The 19,345-nt window shown below is 36.9% G+C and overlaps 1 protein-coding gene across 7 annotated transcripts in view; it reads left to right on the top strand.

Moving 5' to 3' along the window:
• Positions 1-9,336, top strand: part of Evi5 (ecotropic viral integration site 5) — a 216,369-nt gene extending 207,033 nt beyond the window's left edge. For all 7 annotated transcript variants that reach the window (XM_010644910.2, XM_010644913.3, XM_010644909.3 and 4 more), the window contains one exon: positions 7,224-9,336. In XM_010644910.2, coding sequence (XP_010643212.1) covers positions 7,224-7,535 — 312 coding nt within the window. In that variant the 3' untranslated portion in view covers positions 7,536-9,336. The remainder of the gene's footprint in view (positions 1-7,223) is intronic.
• The last annotated feature ends 10,009 nt before the right edge of the window (positions 9,337-19,345 follow it).

Below are 19,345 nucleotides of genomic sequence, written 5' to 3'. Positions count from 1 at the left end.
TTTTTTTGGTACTGGGGATCGAACGCGGGTCCTTGGGCTTGCGAGGCAGGCAGCGGAACCACTGAGCCAAATCCCCGGCCCTGACATGTTATTTCTTAAGGGATATAATCCATCACCCAGACATGAAGCTGATTCTCAGATTAAAACTTGAACTTAAAAGTTAACATTTGGTAAGGAGGAAGAAAAGATTCTGATGCTGTTTTATATATACACGTGTTCTCTGGCACCGATGCAGACTGACACATTGAAGTGCCTAACTTTGGGTGGTTCTCTTCAGTGACAAAGTCCATAAGACACTCCTTTGGACCCCAGCATGTTGGCACATACCTGTAGTTCCGGCATTCTGAAAGGCTGAGACCAGATGATTACAGGTTTGAGCCCAGCTTAGGCAACGTAGCAACTTAGCAAGACCTTATCTCAGAATAAAAAGGATTGAGAATGTAGCTCAGTGCCAGGGCCCTGAGTCCAATCCCTAGGACTGTTTGAAAACACACACGCATACACTGCATTGGGCCTGCACTTGAAACTAGATGGTAGAGGTGTTTGTAACCTCCTAAAATAAGATGTATCTTAAAAGAAATATTTAAACCAGGTATGGTGGTGTACACTTGTAATCCTAATGCTTGAGAGGCTGAGGCAGGAGGAACATCAGTTTGAGACCATCCTCGGCTACATAATAAGATCTAGTCACACAAAAAAAAAAAAAAAAAAAAAAAAAAAAAAAAAAAAAAGAAAAAGAAAAAGAAGTATTAACTGACCTCATATCTCTTTATATTAGTCAGTTGTGTCCACAGTTAGGCCATGGTATTTTAAAAATGTGAATGGACATGTGAAGATGGTAACAATCTTCAAGGACAAATTTATTACTCTTAAAGCTAATTTTTTATGAGTGTTAGAGATTGAAATCCAGATTTTCATAATATCCTTTTATAGTCAGTCCCTAAATATGGTTTATCTAGAGTAGTGTCTTTCAAAGTGGATCTATGAACCATCCTCTTCATCACCTAGAGTACTTGTTTAAAATAGATTCCTGAGCTCATCTGATGAATCTAGATGTCTGAGTAGGGCTCCGAATTCTGTTTTTTAAAATAATAAATCTGGAATGTTTCTTTGAGTACCAAAATTTATCATTTACTGATCTAGTTAATTAGGAAGTCAGAAGGGTAATTTTATTGTCAGTGACATTCTCACAGTAGGGATTCCAGAGAGACTTACTGAGTTGAATTGTCATCAAGACCATGGTAGTTTCTCTGGAAGTTGTGACTCTTTTAGCTGATGTTATTTGGAAAATGTATAGATGTAACCAGTACCTAAAATAAGTTATTTGTAAACATTAAAGATGTAGAAGGCAGTCATTAAAAGGAAACAGTGGTTTTAGTGTACAATAAGCTTGTTTTTACTAATTTTACCTACCCATATTTGAGGACAAAATAATCTCAAAGGCAGAATTAGATTGTATAATACAGTTTTGTTTAAAACATTTCAGTTCAATAGGCCAAAGTTATTTTTTAAATGTCTCTTTTGAAGCTGGGGATATAAAAATCCAGGCATAGGAATGTATTGTTAAATTGAAACAAAAGTTGCCATAATTTGGTGATTGTTGAAGCTAGATAATGACAGTATCATGGTTCACTAAATTATTCCTTGTGTTTTAAATATTTCATGATAAAATATCTGAAACCTTTCACTTACCTGATTGACAAATACAGAAGAAAAAAAGCCAAAGGTGGGACAAAGTTGTAGGAACAAGAACCTTACGTGCAGTGTTGTTGAGGGTGTGAATTCTTACCAGTTTGCTGAAGGATGGCTCAAACAGAATTCAGAGTTCTTAAGAATGTTGAAAACGTTGTGCTGTATTTTATACTTCTTCCTTTATGTGTTAAAGGAATAATAAGGCAACTGCAGAGCTCTGTGTTCAGTATGTTTGTGGCAGTGCTATTTTTTGTAAAGGAAATGAGACCTAAATCTTCCAGCATGAGAATTGGTTAAGTAGATGGTGCTGCTTTCCTAAACAACACTATGCAACTATAAAAGATTATGACCCTGAAAAATGTGATATGTTAGTGAAAAATCAGGTCATTAAAAATAATATGTAGGCACTGGGGATTTAGTTCAGTGGTGCTGCCGTGTGCCTCTGAAGTGTAAGGTCCTGAGTTCGATCCCCAGTACCAAAAAAAAAAAAGTAGGTGTAGTGACCATAATAAATGTATTTTTGGCAAAACAGAAAAACTTTTTTAGAAAACTTATTACATGACCTAATATATTTTTTGAAAAGCATTTAGAGTTTTAAAAAATCTAATCTTAAAAGATACATTAAAATGTTAATGGATTGTCTCAGGATAGTGGATTATGAAATTATTTTTTAATTGTTTTAAATTGAAACATTTTTTATGTAGTAAGTGCACAAACTAAAAAGTATAATGAAGACCATTTTTGACAGTTATTCTGTAGTTTCTTTTCTTTTTTTTTTGGAGACAGGGTCTCACTATGTGATTGAGACTGACCTGGAACTCACTGTGTAGCCCAGGCTGGTATCAAACTCACAGCGATCCTCCTGCCTCAGCCTCCCAAGTGCTGGGATTACAGGTGTGCACCACCATGCCCAGCTGTAGTTTCTTTTTTACAGGTATATCTTCACAGGAAATAAATTTTTTTCTACCTAAATAGTCTGTTTCCTTTTTGTTGGATTTTTCCTTGATTTCTGTTAGATGCTATCCTCAAATCTCTGATAATATTTGGCATTCTACTCAAACTTTAAGAGTTCAAAAACTAAAAATCTGACAGGAAGTTCTGAATCCTTGAGCAGGACTTCTTGACCTTGACCTTTATTGTAGGGTAATCTTGTTGAGGCCCTCCTTTGGAGTTGCCCCAAGATTCTCTTCAGAGACAAGTTCCTTTACTTATAATTCCAGAGAATCCTGGTGCTTCTCTTTCCTTGGTGAACCTCAAAAGTACTTCCAGTCACATTAGTGACTTTAAAACCTTTGCCTGGGCCCCAGTGTGGTGGCAAATGTTTGCACTCAGGAGGCTGAGACAGGATGATCATTGTGAGTTTGAGACCAACCTGGATTACATAATTCAAGGCCATCCTAGACTGTAGAACAAGACCCTGTCTCAAAAAACAAACAAACAAAAACCTCTTACCTGATTTCACTGGGAAACAATGCTTTTTCTCTTCAGTGATAAAAATTTATTACGGTATTTCACAAAATAATTTGTTTTTGCTTAGCATCATGAAGATATTCATACACTTGATCTAGCCAAAAGGCTGAAAAGCAATGGATATTCCTGTATTATTTATTCAGACACTAGGAAGAACAGTGAGCCTCAAGATAGTATGCTAAATTAAGTATGTATGCTTTTCAAGACAGAGTCAATGATTTTTGTTTTTGTTTTTGTTTTGTTTTATTTTTGGTACCAGGATCAAACTCAGAACCTTGTACGTGAGAGGCAGACGGTAGGAGTCAGTGTCTTTTATCAGATTCATGATCTCCTGATTGACCCAAAGGAGAATTCAGCAAAACCAAAAACAAAAAAATCAGCTTTTTTAAAAAAATAGACATTCCGTTGGAGATTTAGCTCAGTGGTTCTGCTGCCTGCCTTGCAAGCGCAAGGACCCAAGTTCAATCCCTGGTACCAAAAAAAACACAAAAAATAGACATTCCTAAACCTTGTGTTTACACCAGGAGAAAGTTCCAGGAAAAGACTCTATTTAACAGAATGCTCTTATGCTGACCTTTAGGTGGTGAAGTTGGCCCAGATTAGCTTGGTTGTAATACTGGAAAAATGGCATCCACTTGAATATTATCAGACACACATAAGACAGATGTTCATCATTCAAAAGCATTTTTGTCCTAAGTAATTAAGAGTTCCGTTTCAGTTCAGTCAACTCCTTAACTAATGGGTTAGGTCCCCACATCTGCCCCTGTGCTAAGTTTCTATCCGTGGCCTCATGCATGCTAGACAAACATTTTACCACTGCTCTGTACCCCACTTATGCATGATTCTCAGAATATAGAGTATATCAGAATCTAAGATGCTTTAAAAATCAGATTCTGTAGGCCGGGGATTTAGCTCAGTGGTTCAGTGGCTTGCCTTGCAAGCTCAAGGATCCGAGTTCAATCCCCGGTACTGGAAAAAAAAAAAAAAAAAAAATCAGATTCTGAGATTTTACTCACAGGACTTTGATTCCTTAGATTGGAGAAGAAGTTTACATTTTTAATAGTTGTCTTTGGTTCTCCTGATGCAGATGATCATTGGATTATGTTATAAAATATACAAATCTAAATTTGCTACTCATAATAAAATGTAAGTTTTGTTTGTTCAGAAGAAAGGGAATTGGGAAGATTGGTTGTCTGCTCTTAAATATAATTCACTCCTGAACACTTAGTAATCAGGATAAATTGTCCAGCATTTTTTTGTTTTGTTTTGTTTTGGACAGGTTCTTGCTATGTAGTTTAGGCTGGCCTTGAATTCACTATGTACTCCTGGCTGGCCTTGAACTCAGGGCAATCCTCTGGCCATGGCCTCCTGAGCGCTAGGATCACAGGTATGAGCCACCACGTCGAGAAGTATAGCATTTTTATGCAAACAGCCAGTACACTTACATTTTAGCGGACCCAGCTCTGGCCTTCTTACAGCCAAGCCAGCTCACAAAATAGATCTACCAGGAGATGTGCCCATGTAAAGCCCATGCAACCATTTTCAGACCATACCCTTGACCCTAGAATTCCCTGCCCTGATACCCTCTTCCAAGTCTTCTGCAGGCCTCTTCCCTCATCAGAACCACTGTGTGCACTTTTAAGTCCAAAGGATTACTGTGAAATAGCTTAAATTTTGCCAGATAGTCCTTTACCTTCACCTTTTTCTCTCTTCCTCCAAAAACCTCCGCTCCCTTTGCTATATCAACAGTTTTCAAATAAGAATTAATCATATCCTTTGACACTGAGGAAAAGATCCTTCAACCTATAATTAATTTTGCATAATTACATCTGATAAAACACTCCATTGTGTTAATTGAAATACATTTTTTTGTTTTTTGAGACAGGGTCTCACTATGTAGTTGAGACTGACCTGGAACTCACTATGTAGCCCAGGATGGTCCCAAACTCACAGTCATCCTCCTGCCTCAGCCTCCAAGTGCTGGGATTACAGGCATGCGCCACCATGCCCGGCTAATTGCAATACATTTTTTTAGGACATAGGAAAGCCACAGCTTTTCCAAACAATTGAGAAGTTGTGGTTCTTTTGCCATACTCCTACAACAGCCAGGAAGAAGAAAGACATGTGTTCCATAATATTTCTTTAAAGTGTCTGGGAAAAAAAAGAGAAAGGAAGAGATTAACTGACTCAGTTTAACCCTCAGAGCTATAAATCATGTGTTGCAATAGGGTGATAGGATGTTGCATCAGAATATAGCAATTATAATGCAATGAGTATGACAGCCTCAAGGAAGTCTTTTGGTGCTCTGTGCCTTTTCCCTAAAGATTCAGCTAAGTTTAGATTTCTTCTTTTCTGCTAAGGAGAAAGGTCTTTATAACCCATTGTACCTCACTGTAATTTTTGTTGGTTAGGGCAGGAGCATTTGTTTTTAGTTGAAAGTCTACCTGTGTCAGACATCACTGCACTGAGACCCAGCATTTCTCATGTTTCCCCTTGTCTCATACAAGCAGGGAAACACTGAGGTTTCTTCACTTCTTCCTGGAAGTCTGTCAGGAAAGCTGGGAGGTGTTTGGCAGGACTGTAATGTCTTTATTTTCAGAACCGTTAGTTTTGAAAGTGTATGTAATACTTCCTGAATGTTTCACATTGCTTTTATCTGAAGATTTGAAAGATAATGACCAGGAATTTGTCCCTGAGAAATGAGAATGAAGGTTGATAGTAAGGATAAGAGGCATAGAGAATATTTTAGCAAGATCTTTAATAGTTAAGATATTTGGTAATTAATAACTGTTTTTTAAGGTTTTTTAATTCTACAGTATTGTAGGAGAAAATTCTTGGTGTTTGGAAAAATGAAACAAGTGAAAGAATACCAAAATTAAAGTTTATGTTTAAAACACAAACTCCTGAGGACAGGACTGGTGTCTTAATTATATGTTTGTGCAAGTGATGTTATCCATGGTGGTGAGTTTGGGGGTTTGAAGGAATTTAGGCAAAAGTCTGGCAGATGATGAAAAGAAATCACTTTAATCCTGATAAAACTGCTTTTGGAAAGTGTGATTTAAATTTAGATGAGACAATAATCTCCAATAGGGAACTCTAGAATTAGTGAGGAACCCTTACCCCTATCCCGGTAACTACAGGTAGCATTTGACCTCCTCAGCTCTCCCCACAGGAGAGTCTGTCCCTGTAAAACTTCAGAGGGACAGTCTGATTCCCAAGAATGGAAGTAGAGAGAAGGAGCTAACTAATACATTCTGTTCCTCTCTCTTCCTCCCTAGTGAAAGTCACTCCTCCCTGAGGAAAGGGGGTAGAGAAGGCAAAATGTTTCTGCTCTAACTGCAAGTGATAGTGGTGTAGTGAAATATTATAGCAGAATGGAGAAACAACAGATTTTAATGATTTGTAGATCATTGTCATCATTTACAGAATATAGACACACTTTCAAGATAGTGTCTGTAATAGTTAAGCATACAGTCTTAAGGTCTGGGGATGTGGCTCAGTGGTGCCGTGCCTGCCTGGCAAGTGCAAGGTCCTGGGTTCAATCCCTGGTACCGGGGGGGAAAAAGAAAAATACGGTCTTGAAGTTCATATCTTCTAGAAACATAGTTGAAGTATTTACAGGTGGGCTGATAGGATGTCTGGGATTTACTTCAAGAATAAGGGGTGTAATGTATCTGAATTTTCCATGAAGTTGTTAAAAGTAATGAATGAGTACATGGAGTTCATTATTTTTTTCCTAGAACAATGAAGGCCTAGTTTAAATCTCAATTCTGCTCTTAGCTGTTGAACTTTAGCAAATTAACCGAGTCTCCATTTCATAATCTATAAAATGAGATATAATTAAATCTACTGCATAGGACTATGTAATGATTCAGTTAAATGAAGTTATGTGCCAATTACAAAATACACATAGCAAGCACTCAAAAATTGTTAGTTGTTACTATACCTGTAAAACAAAAATAGATCAAGATATCTTCTTAAACATGAAACATTTGCTTTCTTGCTATATATGTGTATTTTCCTCAGTTTGAGTGTATTAACTTGGATTTTTGTTTTAACAGCTCAGGTGCTTAAAAGGCCAGAGGAATTTCTCAGGCCAACCTCCTTTTGATGGAATCCACATTGTCAACCATTTAATAGGAGATGATGAATCATTCCATTCCTCCGATGAAGAGTTTATAGATAATTCCTTACAGGAAAGTGGCATTGGTTTTCCTTTGCACAGAAGATCTGTCCCAATGTCTTTGGACCCCACTGTGGCAGATGGTAGTGAGAGTGAAACAGAAGACAGTGTGCTACAGACCAGAGAGAGCGATCAAGAGGTTTCGAAGGAGCAGACCCCACGGAGAGAGTCATATTCAACCACTGTCTGACCATCACTGTGACCTGGACTGTGGATTTCTTTAAGGGATCAGTTAAGGGATATTTGGAACATACCTGATTCATATGTACATATATTATGTTTTACAGACTTACCTGCCTTTTATCTTTGCCAAACCTTCACTACTGATTTTCCATTGCCAGAAAGTAGACTGCAACATGGTTAACAAGTAAAATAAGTTTCTACCAGTATTACTGAATATTGTTTCTTGTTTATAAAATACAACTATCTAAACGTGGGAGCTGTTTTGAAGTTCAAAACTATGGAAAATTTAATTTTCTCCAGACAAACAACTCTTGTGCAATATTTTATGCTCTGTGAACAAATTGTATATTTATGTCTATTAATTTGTTTTCAAGGTAGTTGTCTATAGACATTTGATCAAGATAGATACCTGATTTTACTTTTTTTGTGTGTTTGGGAGATATTTTTTTCACTAAAATTACTATTTTATTAGTGATCTACTCAAGGTTCTCAAACACAAAGCTTTTTTTCTGTATGATTTTATAAATACAACTTAACTTATCTGTTTTGAGAGTTTTAATTTCTAATTTTTATGTGTGTCTAATGCTTCTGTGTGTAGTTACTGGTCAGATAGTAGATTAACTGCGAATATATTATTTGTACATATTTATAAATCTGCACCACCCCACACTGAACATCATTTTATCTGAGGAACACATATTTGCAAAATGACTGCTGTGGGCATTCTAACAGGATGTCTAAATAATAGGTTAAAATTTTTAAAAAATCAGACACTAATATTTTAATAGCTTTAATATTTTGCTTAGTATTCAACACTACCAGATTTATAACTTGTTCAAAAACACTATTGGTGATATACTTCGTGTATATGTAACTAATACATTTTTCATGATTAAAAAGGTTATAGTAAGGGCTGGGGATTTAGCTAGGTGGTTCCGCCGCCTGCCTTGCAAGTGCAAGGACCTGAGTTCGATCCCTGGTACCAAAAAAAAAAGGTTATAGCACATTAATTAGTGCTAATATTATACTTACTATAATTCAAACAGTGGGCTGAGGTCCAAGATGCACAACAATTATATCTGCAAATAATCTACGAACATTATCTTCAGATTGTCTCGTTTCTACCAAATAAATAAAGCCATAAGAATCCTTTTAAATTCTTTTGTATCATTTAGTCTTTTTTTCTTAGAAAAAACTAAATGCCTATTACTGATAAATTGGTGGAAATAACCAATTATCCTTATCCTATGGAAAGATGAAAGCAGTGTATTGACTGGGTACTTTCCACTTTCATTTTCATTAGCAGCTTGTGAAAAGAACAGCCATAGACAATAAGAGGAAAGTAAGATTCACTTTGTATGAAAGTACAGTTTTGCAGAGCATTATGTATGCAACAGCATGCATGAAACAGTTATGATAGAATGGAATAGAAGAGACAAAAGTAGTTTGCTATCTAAAACCAGAAGTTAAGCCTTATGCTGCAGTATGGATTGTTTTTCCAGCAAAGCCTTTGTAGCTATTTGTTTGCCTGATAAATGAGATTGAAAACATGCCTTCTGCGTTTAAATGCTAGTGGTTGAGTTCTAGTGGTTAAATTCTACTGGTTAGATAATTTACCTGTGGTGATAAGCTAATAATTAGCAGATTTTAATCCAGATCTGTCTGACACCAAAGCTTTTTAAAACGTCTAGCTAATGAATTTCTCATTTCCCTACTGTTCTGACAATATGACTTAAATAAATTAGTTTGTTTTTGTTTTTTTGTACCAGGGATCGAACTTGGGATCTTGCACTTGTGAGGCAGGTGGTGGGGCACCACTAAGCTAAATCCCCAGCACTGACTTAAATAAATATGATTTAAATATATTGCCTGTATATCTGCACTCATAACCTCTACACAGTTTACAAGTATAGATACTACACCTAGATACTACTTTCTAGAACCATAATGCTTTTGGGATTCTCCTTTGAAATTCTTTACTATCAGCCTAAGAAGGGGTTACTGCCCAAGTAAAGATGACGCATGGCCAGATTAGTGTCTTGACCCCTACATCAAGAAATTTGAATGGGGCTGGAGAGGTAACTCAGTGGTAGAGCACTTGTCTGTCATATACAAGACCCTGAGTTAGCTCATCATCACTGCAATAAATAAATGAATTAATTTTTAAAATTGGAGTGAACTATACAACATGCTGCAGCCCAAGGCTAATTCCAGTCAGCTGTATGCTTTTACTTTTTTAAATAATTTAGAGAAATTCAAGAGACTATCTTGTAACACATAAAAATAATATAAAATTCCAATTTCAGTGTCCTTAAAGTTTTACTGGAACACACCTATGCTTATCTGTTTACCATATGTTATGGCTGATTTTATACTATAATGGCAGAGTTGAGTAGTTGTAATGGAGACCATATGGACCATGTAGCATAAATATTTACTCTCTGGCCCTTGACAGAAAAGATTTGCTAACCCTTGATCTAGATACTCCAAAATGTTGTTTTTACTACTTGAGTTGAACTTAATAAAAGATCAAGCCATTTGCTAACTGTTGAGCTAATGATTTGAAATATTAAAATTTCCTCATTAATCAGTCATATACTGCAGAACAATTTAAAATGTAAAGTGTGCCAACTGTTTTATACACACCTTCTTTGATCTTTATTTTATGGTGTTGGAGACTGAACCCAGAGCATTATGCATGCTGGGAAGGTACTCTATCTTTGACCAAAATCTCCAACCAAGCTATTTTATAAGAAAGCTTTTGTTCTATAAAAAAATCTTGGAAGGATATCTGTACGTTTGCAGGATAGAGAAAGGAATGAATTCCAGAATGCTAACAGTGTTCTTTAAAAGATGAATCATTGATCTTGATCTTTAGGACATGCTTCATTAAGTTAAATGTTAATTTAACTTTAAGAACATATTACTAGAATCACATTTGAATTCTTAATTTTTAAAGATACTAGAGAATTTCCTAAGCATTCTTTCTAATTAGGAATTGAATATTAAAAGAATAGTGGTAAGTAAACTTTAATTTGTTGATTTATAATTTGGAAAATGAAAAACTAGAAATACTTCTTATTTAAGCTCTTTGATTTAAGCTAGGCACAGGGCCACGTGCCTTTTCCCCAGCTGTTTGGAGGCTGAGGCAAGAAGGTTACTTGAGTCCCAGGCAGGCTTCAGGACCATCCTGGGCAACATGCTGAGATTGCATTTCAAAATACACTTTACAAGAATTTTAAATCTCCCTGGCTTTTGGGATGCAGTAGGATAATATGCCCTGTTATGACTCCATTTCATTCAAGACATTTGGGGCATTGGATTATGTTCTAATATATTTTAACCTCTGATTTTTTTTGTTTCATATAAATGTTATTCACCTAAACACTTAGCATTGAAAAGTATTATGGGGAAAGTGAATGAAATGAATCACAGTCGAAAAACTTGTTCCCTTGGGATAGTTTACCTTGCTGGTATCATTGCTACCCTACGTTGATACACTGGGAGTAGAAACCACAGTGATCTGAGTAAGTGGAAATTGCATTGAAGTAATGAAACAGTTCAAGAAAACACTTCAACAGACTTTTTTAAAAATGGCGATTTTTTTCTTAGAAAAATAGTCAAAGGTAAAACTTTACAAATATACTTTTTTTTTCCTAGTTTATAGCCACTCAGCCATTTACTAAGGCGTTTCAATTAAATGGTCAGTTACTTTTCTTCAGCTCTGAACATGATGTAGCTTGTTACTCTCCAGATAGTGCCTTTGATTGAAAATAAGGTGTAAACATTTTGGAATATATTAATTCTGACATCATAAATCATTTGGTCCCTACTTTATCATTTACATAATATACTGTAATATTCAGATTTAAAGTAAAAATATATGAGTTCTTTTGGTAAAGTTCTTTCATGATGAGCTTGCCTCTTGTATCATACCAGCCATTGACAGCTAGCATTTTGTGAAATCAGTGATTTCTTTATTAAAACAAGTTTTAGCTTAAAAGTTTTGCTGCTTTACATTAACAAAATGTTTTAATTCACTTTCATTTAATTCTACTTAAATTGTAGAAATTAAAATTTCTAGTTAAAAGTAGAGTGAATGCTATTTATAATCCCAGTTTTTATATCACATCCATTGATCTACACATCTCTTCACTCCAAAGAAGAGGTGCTGGAATATTTTCAGTATACTACAGAGATGCAAAGTTACAATGTATTTCATTTTACTGTTGGAATTTTTTTATTATAACATTGTATGATAACCTGAAATGTTTACCTGTGCCTTTGCTTTAAACAATTAAAGCTTTCCATTTTATAAGAATTTGATTCCTTAAATTGTTCAACTTTAAAGGGGGAAGAGACCTCAAAACACTTGTTAAAGAATGTTTGGCCTGTCAGGAGATTTGTCTTAGTGGGTGTAAGATTTCTCTTTGTTCTATGTAAGTGCAGGGACTAATCCACCTGCCTGGCCCACCCACATGTTTAATGCCAAGCAGAGACTCTGGAATACGACTGACATTCAGTAAATATTTTTCAATTTTAGATAGACATGTCTAGATTTGTTTTCTTTGGGAACATGGTAACTGAAAATATCAGTGGCAATATTTTTATCTCCTGTAATACTTTAAGATATTAAATTAATTCAATAAGCTCATTCAAATGTGTGCTTTAAATATGCGTGCTTTAAATATGCATATGGAAGCCACTATGAAAATTATGCCTCTGCCACTGTATCACAATGTTTGTATTATTTAGTTCACAAGCAGTAGTTCACTCTGTTCTGCTCTGTGCCCAAGAGGATTTGAAGCACTTTATGAAGATACATGAAATATGACAAAGTAGCTATTTAATCCAGGGTTTCTATACTTTGGCACTATTAGCACTATCTGAGGCCAAATAATTTGTATTGCACGCGATTACCCCATACATTATAAGATCTTTTGCAGCACCCTAGCCTTTACCCACTAGATGCCTGTAGTAACCCCTCCTTCAGCTGTGACAGTTCTCCAGACATTGTCAGGTGTTACCAACAGGGTAGGCAGAATGAAAATTACCCCTGATTGAAAACTAAAAGTTTAAAACTGGGTAAAAAACAAGACACTAGAGCCAAACAGAAATGTACACCTATTGAAAATACAGCACAAATTTGACTCTAGTAGTGAAAATCTGAATCAAAGTGAGGTACTGTTTCCTACCTATTAGGAGTTACTATTGCGAAAGGGAAACAGGTGCAGCTGCACGTACATGTAGTCCAGTGGGCCAGGAGGACCCGAAATTTGAGCTGAGGCATTCAAGACCAGCTTGGGCAACATAGTAAGACTTACGTCTCCAAAAAAAAAAAAAAAAAAAAAAAAAAAAAAAAAAAAAAAAATTTGAGAAATATATGGAAACGTCCAAACCTTCTGAATTGCTATTAGGACTGCAGAAATGGTATAGCCATTCTGGAAAAGTTTGGTTTTCCTCAAAAAAGTTAAACATGACATTACCATATGACCCAGGATACATACTTGAAGGACTTGGGTAGTACTTACAAAGCCCTTTTCATAGTATTCGCAAGAGCTAAAAGGTAGAAATAAATTGTGTCCACCAACAGATGAATGGGTATATGTAGTGGATACGTACAAGGAAATATTAACCATAAAAAGAAAGTTCTCATACGTGGTACAATATGGTTGAACCTTGAGTGCATTATGCTAAATGAGATAGACCAGATACATGCGATTCCACTTAGATACCTAGAATAGGCAAGTTCATAGAGACATAGAGTAATTACCAGAGGATGGGGAGAGGGAGTTACGGTTACGGAACGGCTGTTTGGAATGAGGAAAGCATATAGTGATGATTGCAAAACACTGAGCATACTTAATGCCACAGAATTGAACACTTAGAAATGACTAGTATTAAAAATACTGATCTGTTTAAAAACAGCTTATAATTTATTCACTTAATGATAATTTTAAAAGGTAAAACCTGAGGACCATTCACAACGCTCATAAAATTTTAGAATATGTCTACTTGTAGAACTTTGGCATTAAACTGGGACTTGAGCTTGGTGTTGATTAATCCTGGACAAATCTCAGAAGTGGATGATCTTCCTATTCCTTGTATACACCAGACCCTAGTCTGGGCCCTGCCCTCCCTGACATGGTCTTCTGCCAGGTTCCACAAGGCTGGCTGTCTACCTCCTTCAGATGTCTCTCTGCTCAAGTCTCTGCAAGGAAGTTTTCTCTGACCCTTTTTAAAAATCTTTTCACAAAGCCTGGCATGGTGATACATACCTGTAATCCCAGCACTCAGGCGGCTGTGGCCAAGGGATCGCTGCAAGTTCAAAGCCAGCCTGAACTGCCTCGAGAGACCCTATCCGAGTGAGTGCGTATGAATGCGTGCATGGGTGCATGCCAGCCTATTCCTACCTTTACTTTTCTCCTCAGTGCTGATCACTGCCTGTCATTCTTTGCATTTTATGTCTTCCTTTGTTTAGTATTTATCTCTTCACACTAGAATGCAAGCTTTATGAGTACAGAGATTTTTTTTTCTCTAGCCCCAGCATTCACAGTAGTGCCTTGGCTCTCAACAAATATTTGTTGATTAAATAATAGAATAGTTCACTTTACCTCAGTTTCTCCACTACTGAAATGAGAAGAACATCGGTAAAATACAAATGTCAGAAGAAAACACAGAATTCCGATGCAGCCAGCCTAGCTCCAGAGCCCTTTAATTACTAAATGCTCCTCTGGTTCAAGGCACAGACCAGCTTCTGTCTCTCTACACGTAAGGGATGAGAGAGAATGGGTTCAGCTGCAGTGCCACAGGAATTCAGAGAGTGCATCCAGCATGGCAGAGGGGCCCCTTTCCTGTCCGTGCCACCCTCCATGCACGGTGCCCCCATTCTCCGATCCTGTGACCTTACATTGGTAGGTGGTAATGTCACCTGGTTGGGTCTGTGGTTATATGGCTACTGCACTCTAGATTTTACCAAAAGTGGAAATGAAGCATCTTACACTGTTGCAGGGAGGGCGAGCGTCGGGCTTATCTCCTGAACTCTCAGAAAGTAGTTGTTACTGTTTCTGCAGCGCGATTGGAAGGCTGCCTTGTCCTCACTCGTCATTGCTGGGCAGGCACTTACTCAGAGACTGCATAGGGTTTTCTCTGAAGCCATCAGTAACAACAGGCTGAGATGGAAAGACACTAATTCACTTTACAGATGTTGTTTCTCTGATTTTTTTTTTTTTGAAAGGAAGTGCATGCTGTACAGTTGAGAGACTCCAAGCCTGAGAGATGCTGTGGCAGTTGAGATGCACCTGGAGCTCCTAACTGTTCCCCTCCTCTGCTTTGGAACAGGACTGGCAGCCATCGCACACAGCTCCCACCTCTGACCAGAACAGAGCCGCCAATGCAGGCATTGTGTGTGTGGAGCCTCATCTCTTCCCCCACCAAGGACTCTTCCTCTCCAGCAGAGGCTCTATGGTCTTTCTTGTCACCTCTGACCTCACATAATCCTGGAAAAGGTGCTTCTCAGTTCTGGCTGTGCTTCTACTCTCAAGGCACATTGTGTCTGGACCTGCCTAACCCTGACCAGGCAGAGTCTTCCTGGGCAGAAGAGAGAACATCTTTTTCCCCACCCGTCTGCATTGTCACTTCTGTTTCATTTGTCTCAACATCTAGCTTCTGCCTTTGCACTGGTCACTGAAAGAAAGCACAGGGTAATACCAACCATGTACCATTTACAAAAACAAAGTCTTAAAACTTTTGGTGCCTCACTACATACACTCTACCCAGATAAACTTACAGTCAGGCTTACACTGCTTAGCCTAAGGAAAGCTGAGCCACACCTCTCTCTCCTACCCTACCATCAGTCTGCAGAGCTGGAAAAGCAAACTGTCAGGTGAGGTGGTGGAAAACCAGAATGGGGAACTGTGGTGTTAAGCAAAAATTTTAAAATATAAAGTAAAATTGCATGTATTTCCTCCCAGGTAACTCAGTCGATTAATGGCTAAAGCCAGAACCAGCTCTGCCTTTGCCTGGCAAAGTGCCCTGCAGTCGTGCATTTTAGAGGGATGTTCCTGGCAGGCAGTTCTCGGGGCCAGGGCTGGGATTTGAGTAATCACAGGCCGAGTGGGGTGTGTGGGAAGCTGTGCTGTTTGGTCTGGCTCTCGGCCCCTGACACTGTAACTATTTTAAACGGATCCCACAACCTTTCATTTGCTTCACTAATTTCTCTAAAATAGAATTGTTTATTTGTGGGTCTAAATTGGAGAAGCTTCTGGTTCGTCACCAAACTGTTCTTTGGTGAGACTGGAGACAATGAATGCATGCAGTGGAGTCAAAAGGACTTGGCGACAGTATTTCCTCAGTCAGTGTCAGCTACTCTTCCTAGCTGAACCCTTTGAAAAGTTGCACGATGTATCTTTGAAGTCCCTTGAACCAGTACAGGCCTTTCAGTAAATACAGTGGACCCTCCAGTTATGACCAGCCCGACGTGAACAATGGGGATTATGACCAGAATTTTAGTTTTAAATTACACCCAGAGTCTTGAGTTACAACCTGAATGCTGGCCACTTGTGCTTCCAGATGATCTCAGATACAGATTTAAGGCTTAAAGAGTTCTGGAAGGAAGATTACAACATCCTGTCCTGTGGAGTTAACTGAGAAATCCTGGGCCAATATCTTTTCTAAGGACACTGAGATCTGCCTATGTGCAGGAGAGAGACATTGAAGGCTGTGGAGCCCTCATGAACAAATTGAGTTTGTAAGTCAAGAGTCCACTGTAGTTACTAATTTGGATGTCCCTTCTGACTTGATTGCTCTTTTGTGCTCCATTTCTATATTTTCCCTGGTATTTCCCCTCTTGATGATGTTCTTTGAAGTACAATGTTTATCTCTGTGATCCCAGCACTTTGAGAGTCTGAGGCAGACAGATTGCAAATTCAAATCCCACATGAGGAACTTAGTCAGACTTTGCTTCCAAAAAATTTGTAAAATGAGTTAGGGATGTAGCTCACTGTTGGAGAACCCCTGGGTTTAATCTCTAGTGCCACAAAAATTTAAAAATAGAAGTTCATCTTTGAGATGAAGTCCATTTTATCCATCAGGCTGAGGATCTATTTTGTATGGTGAGAAGTAGAAGAAAAGTACTTTTTTATTTTATAAATTTCTCAAATGGGAAGAGGATCAAGAGATGGAAGGAGGGAATAGAAGGGGAGAGAAAGGGGATGAAAAAGAAATTAAGATATGTAATGTACCAATTCCCTGCAAGGAATATAAACTTAATGTATTACAAACACATACTAATAAAAATAAATTTTTAAAAATTATTAATGTGAAAAAGAAACATTACAAAGATAGCACAGAGATCCTATATATAATTCATTCAACTACCCTTAATATCTAACATGGTATGATACATTTTTCAAAGTAAGGCATTAATAATGGTACAATAAATAGTATTAAATAAACTACAGATCTTGATTCTACCATTTTTTTCCACTACTGTCTTTTTTCCCCCCTATTCCTGGCTCTAATCCAGGTACCACATGGCATTTAGCTCTTAAGTGCTTTTTTATACATTTAATCCTCTCAACAATATAATTATCTTCACTTTATAGATAAGGAAATTAAGGAACAAAGACATTAAATAACTTGTTCACGGTTGTATAGCTAATAAATGATGGAATTTCTCTCATCATCATAAATTTCAAACTCTAGGTTTAGTTCATTCATTTCATTCCTCTTCTGAAAAGTGATCGAGATGTATTTGGATATTTTAGCTGCAAGTAACTGAAAACACACCTGAGAAGTTACGTAATAAGTATCAAAGATGACAGTTCCAAAATTGATTATAATTTGGGGTGGTTAACAAAAACCATTCAATTGCTTTTATCTGTTCCAGTGACTGTGCAATAATTATGTTAATTATAGAAATTTATCTTGGAGTTATCAGTCATTTTTACTTTTTATCAGGTTTTTTTCTTCATATGCTCTGCTAGTTCTCAGTATAGTTTTCTTTTTTTCTCCTCATTGAGTTTATTGGTACATTTTAGGTATACAGTACAATTACATTCATCATTGGGATCTTGTACCTTTACATGACAGGTCTTGGTTCTCATTTTTTCCTTGTCCCTGCTCTCCCTTCATCCTCTCTGTAGCTAAATCCATCAGATAATCTCAATTGCATCTCCCAGTTCTACCTTGTCTTCTTTTCCCTTGCCATCATACTGGGAATTCCCCTCACTTCATTTCTGTGTTACAACCCTATTTCCTGAATTACATGCCTTGCTCTAAATTTGCCCCAATAGCTTAATGACATCTTTTTATTGCCTCCAGAGGAAAATGCTTAGAAGTTAAATGTTATAATGCTAGGCTGAAAATATTTTTATTCTACCTGATTGGTAGTTCGGCCCCATTGAGACTTCCTGCTGTCCCTCACTATCTTTGGAGTTCTAAAATTTCACAATGATGCCCCTTGATATGCAAACCGTTGTCATTTATTGTGTTGGTTTCTCACTGGATCTTTTCAACATGGGGACTTAGTCCTTTAGTTTGGGAAACATTTTTCTTTTTGTTTTTTGTTTAATAATTTCCTCTTTCATTCTGTTAGTTAGATTTTGGGGCTCTGGATTACTCTTCTAGTTTTTCTCTTTCCTCTCCTGTCTTTTTTAATTAAGTTAATTTTCCAAAATTGAGTATGTATTGACGTACTTCTTATTGACAAGGTTTTCTAAAGGCACTGAATTGGCCAGGCTATGCTTGGACTTGTGATCCTCCTGCTTCATCCTCCTGCAGTGTTGGGATTATGGGCATCCACCACCACACTTGGTTTGTGACCTGTTTTTATTTTTGTTTTATTCTTGTTATTATCGTTCTTTTGTTTTATTTTGGATCAAACTCATTGGTACTCAGTGGTACTATACTAATAAGCTATATCTCCAGCCTTTTTTATTTATTAAGACAGGTTTTACTAAATCACTCAATTGCCCAGATAGGACTTGAACTTGAAATCCAGCCTCAGACTCCCAAAATATTGGGATTACAAGTGTGTGCCACCACACCCAGCTGTGACCTAGTTTTTAAAAAACTTACCTTTTTCTGAATGTTTTGATGGTTGTACATAATATAAATAGCCTTTAATTTACTTGATCAATGTTCTGTTGTTAACCATTTGTTTCCTGTTACTGCCATTAAAATTCCATGAAGTAAATTGTAGCACATATCTTTATTTCTGTGATATATTAAAGTTGAATTCCTAGATCAGAGGAATATATAGAACATACTTTTGGAAATAAATAAGCTAATTTAAAGTGACCATTTATATTCATTAATATAAAATTTGTTGTATTATATATATTTGGGAGAAATGATTTCTAATCTGAGGAATAACTTCATAGAGTGTAGCTGTAACACATACTATTGCTATGACATTTCTTACCATCTTTAGAATGAATATGAGTTACATAAAGAGTTCTCCTTTCTCTGGTTTAACTATTCACTAGCTGAATTTTAAATAAATTGCTTTGGATATAGAAAACTCATAATCATTAGCAGGAGGATGTCAAATTCAAGTCTAGCCTAGGAAACTTAGAGACCCCTTTTCAAAATAAAATAAAATATAAAATCAAAATAAAAAAGAGCTGGGAATGTAAGTGTGAAGGCTGTGGGTAGCACTACTCAAACTAATGACTTCTGAGTGTGCTTAATTAAGACTTTATTGGGGCTGGGGATTTGGCTCAGTGGTGCTGTCACCTGCCTCACAAGCACAAGGTCCCAAGTTTGATCCCCAGTACCAAGAAAAAAAAAAAAAAAAAAGTTTATTTGGGTGTT

Source organism: Fukomys damarensis, unplaced genomic scaffold (genome assembly GCF_012274545.1).
Source record: "Fukomys damarensis isolate Sample0158 unplaced genomic scaffold, DMR_v1.0_HiC HiC_scaffold_33, whole genome shotgun sequence".
NCBI lineage: Eukaryota > Metazoa > Chordata > Mammalia > Rodentia > Bathyergidae > Fukomys > Fukomys damarensis.
This window is presented reverse-complemented; position numbering and strand designations above follow the sequence as displayed.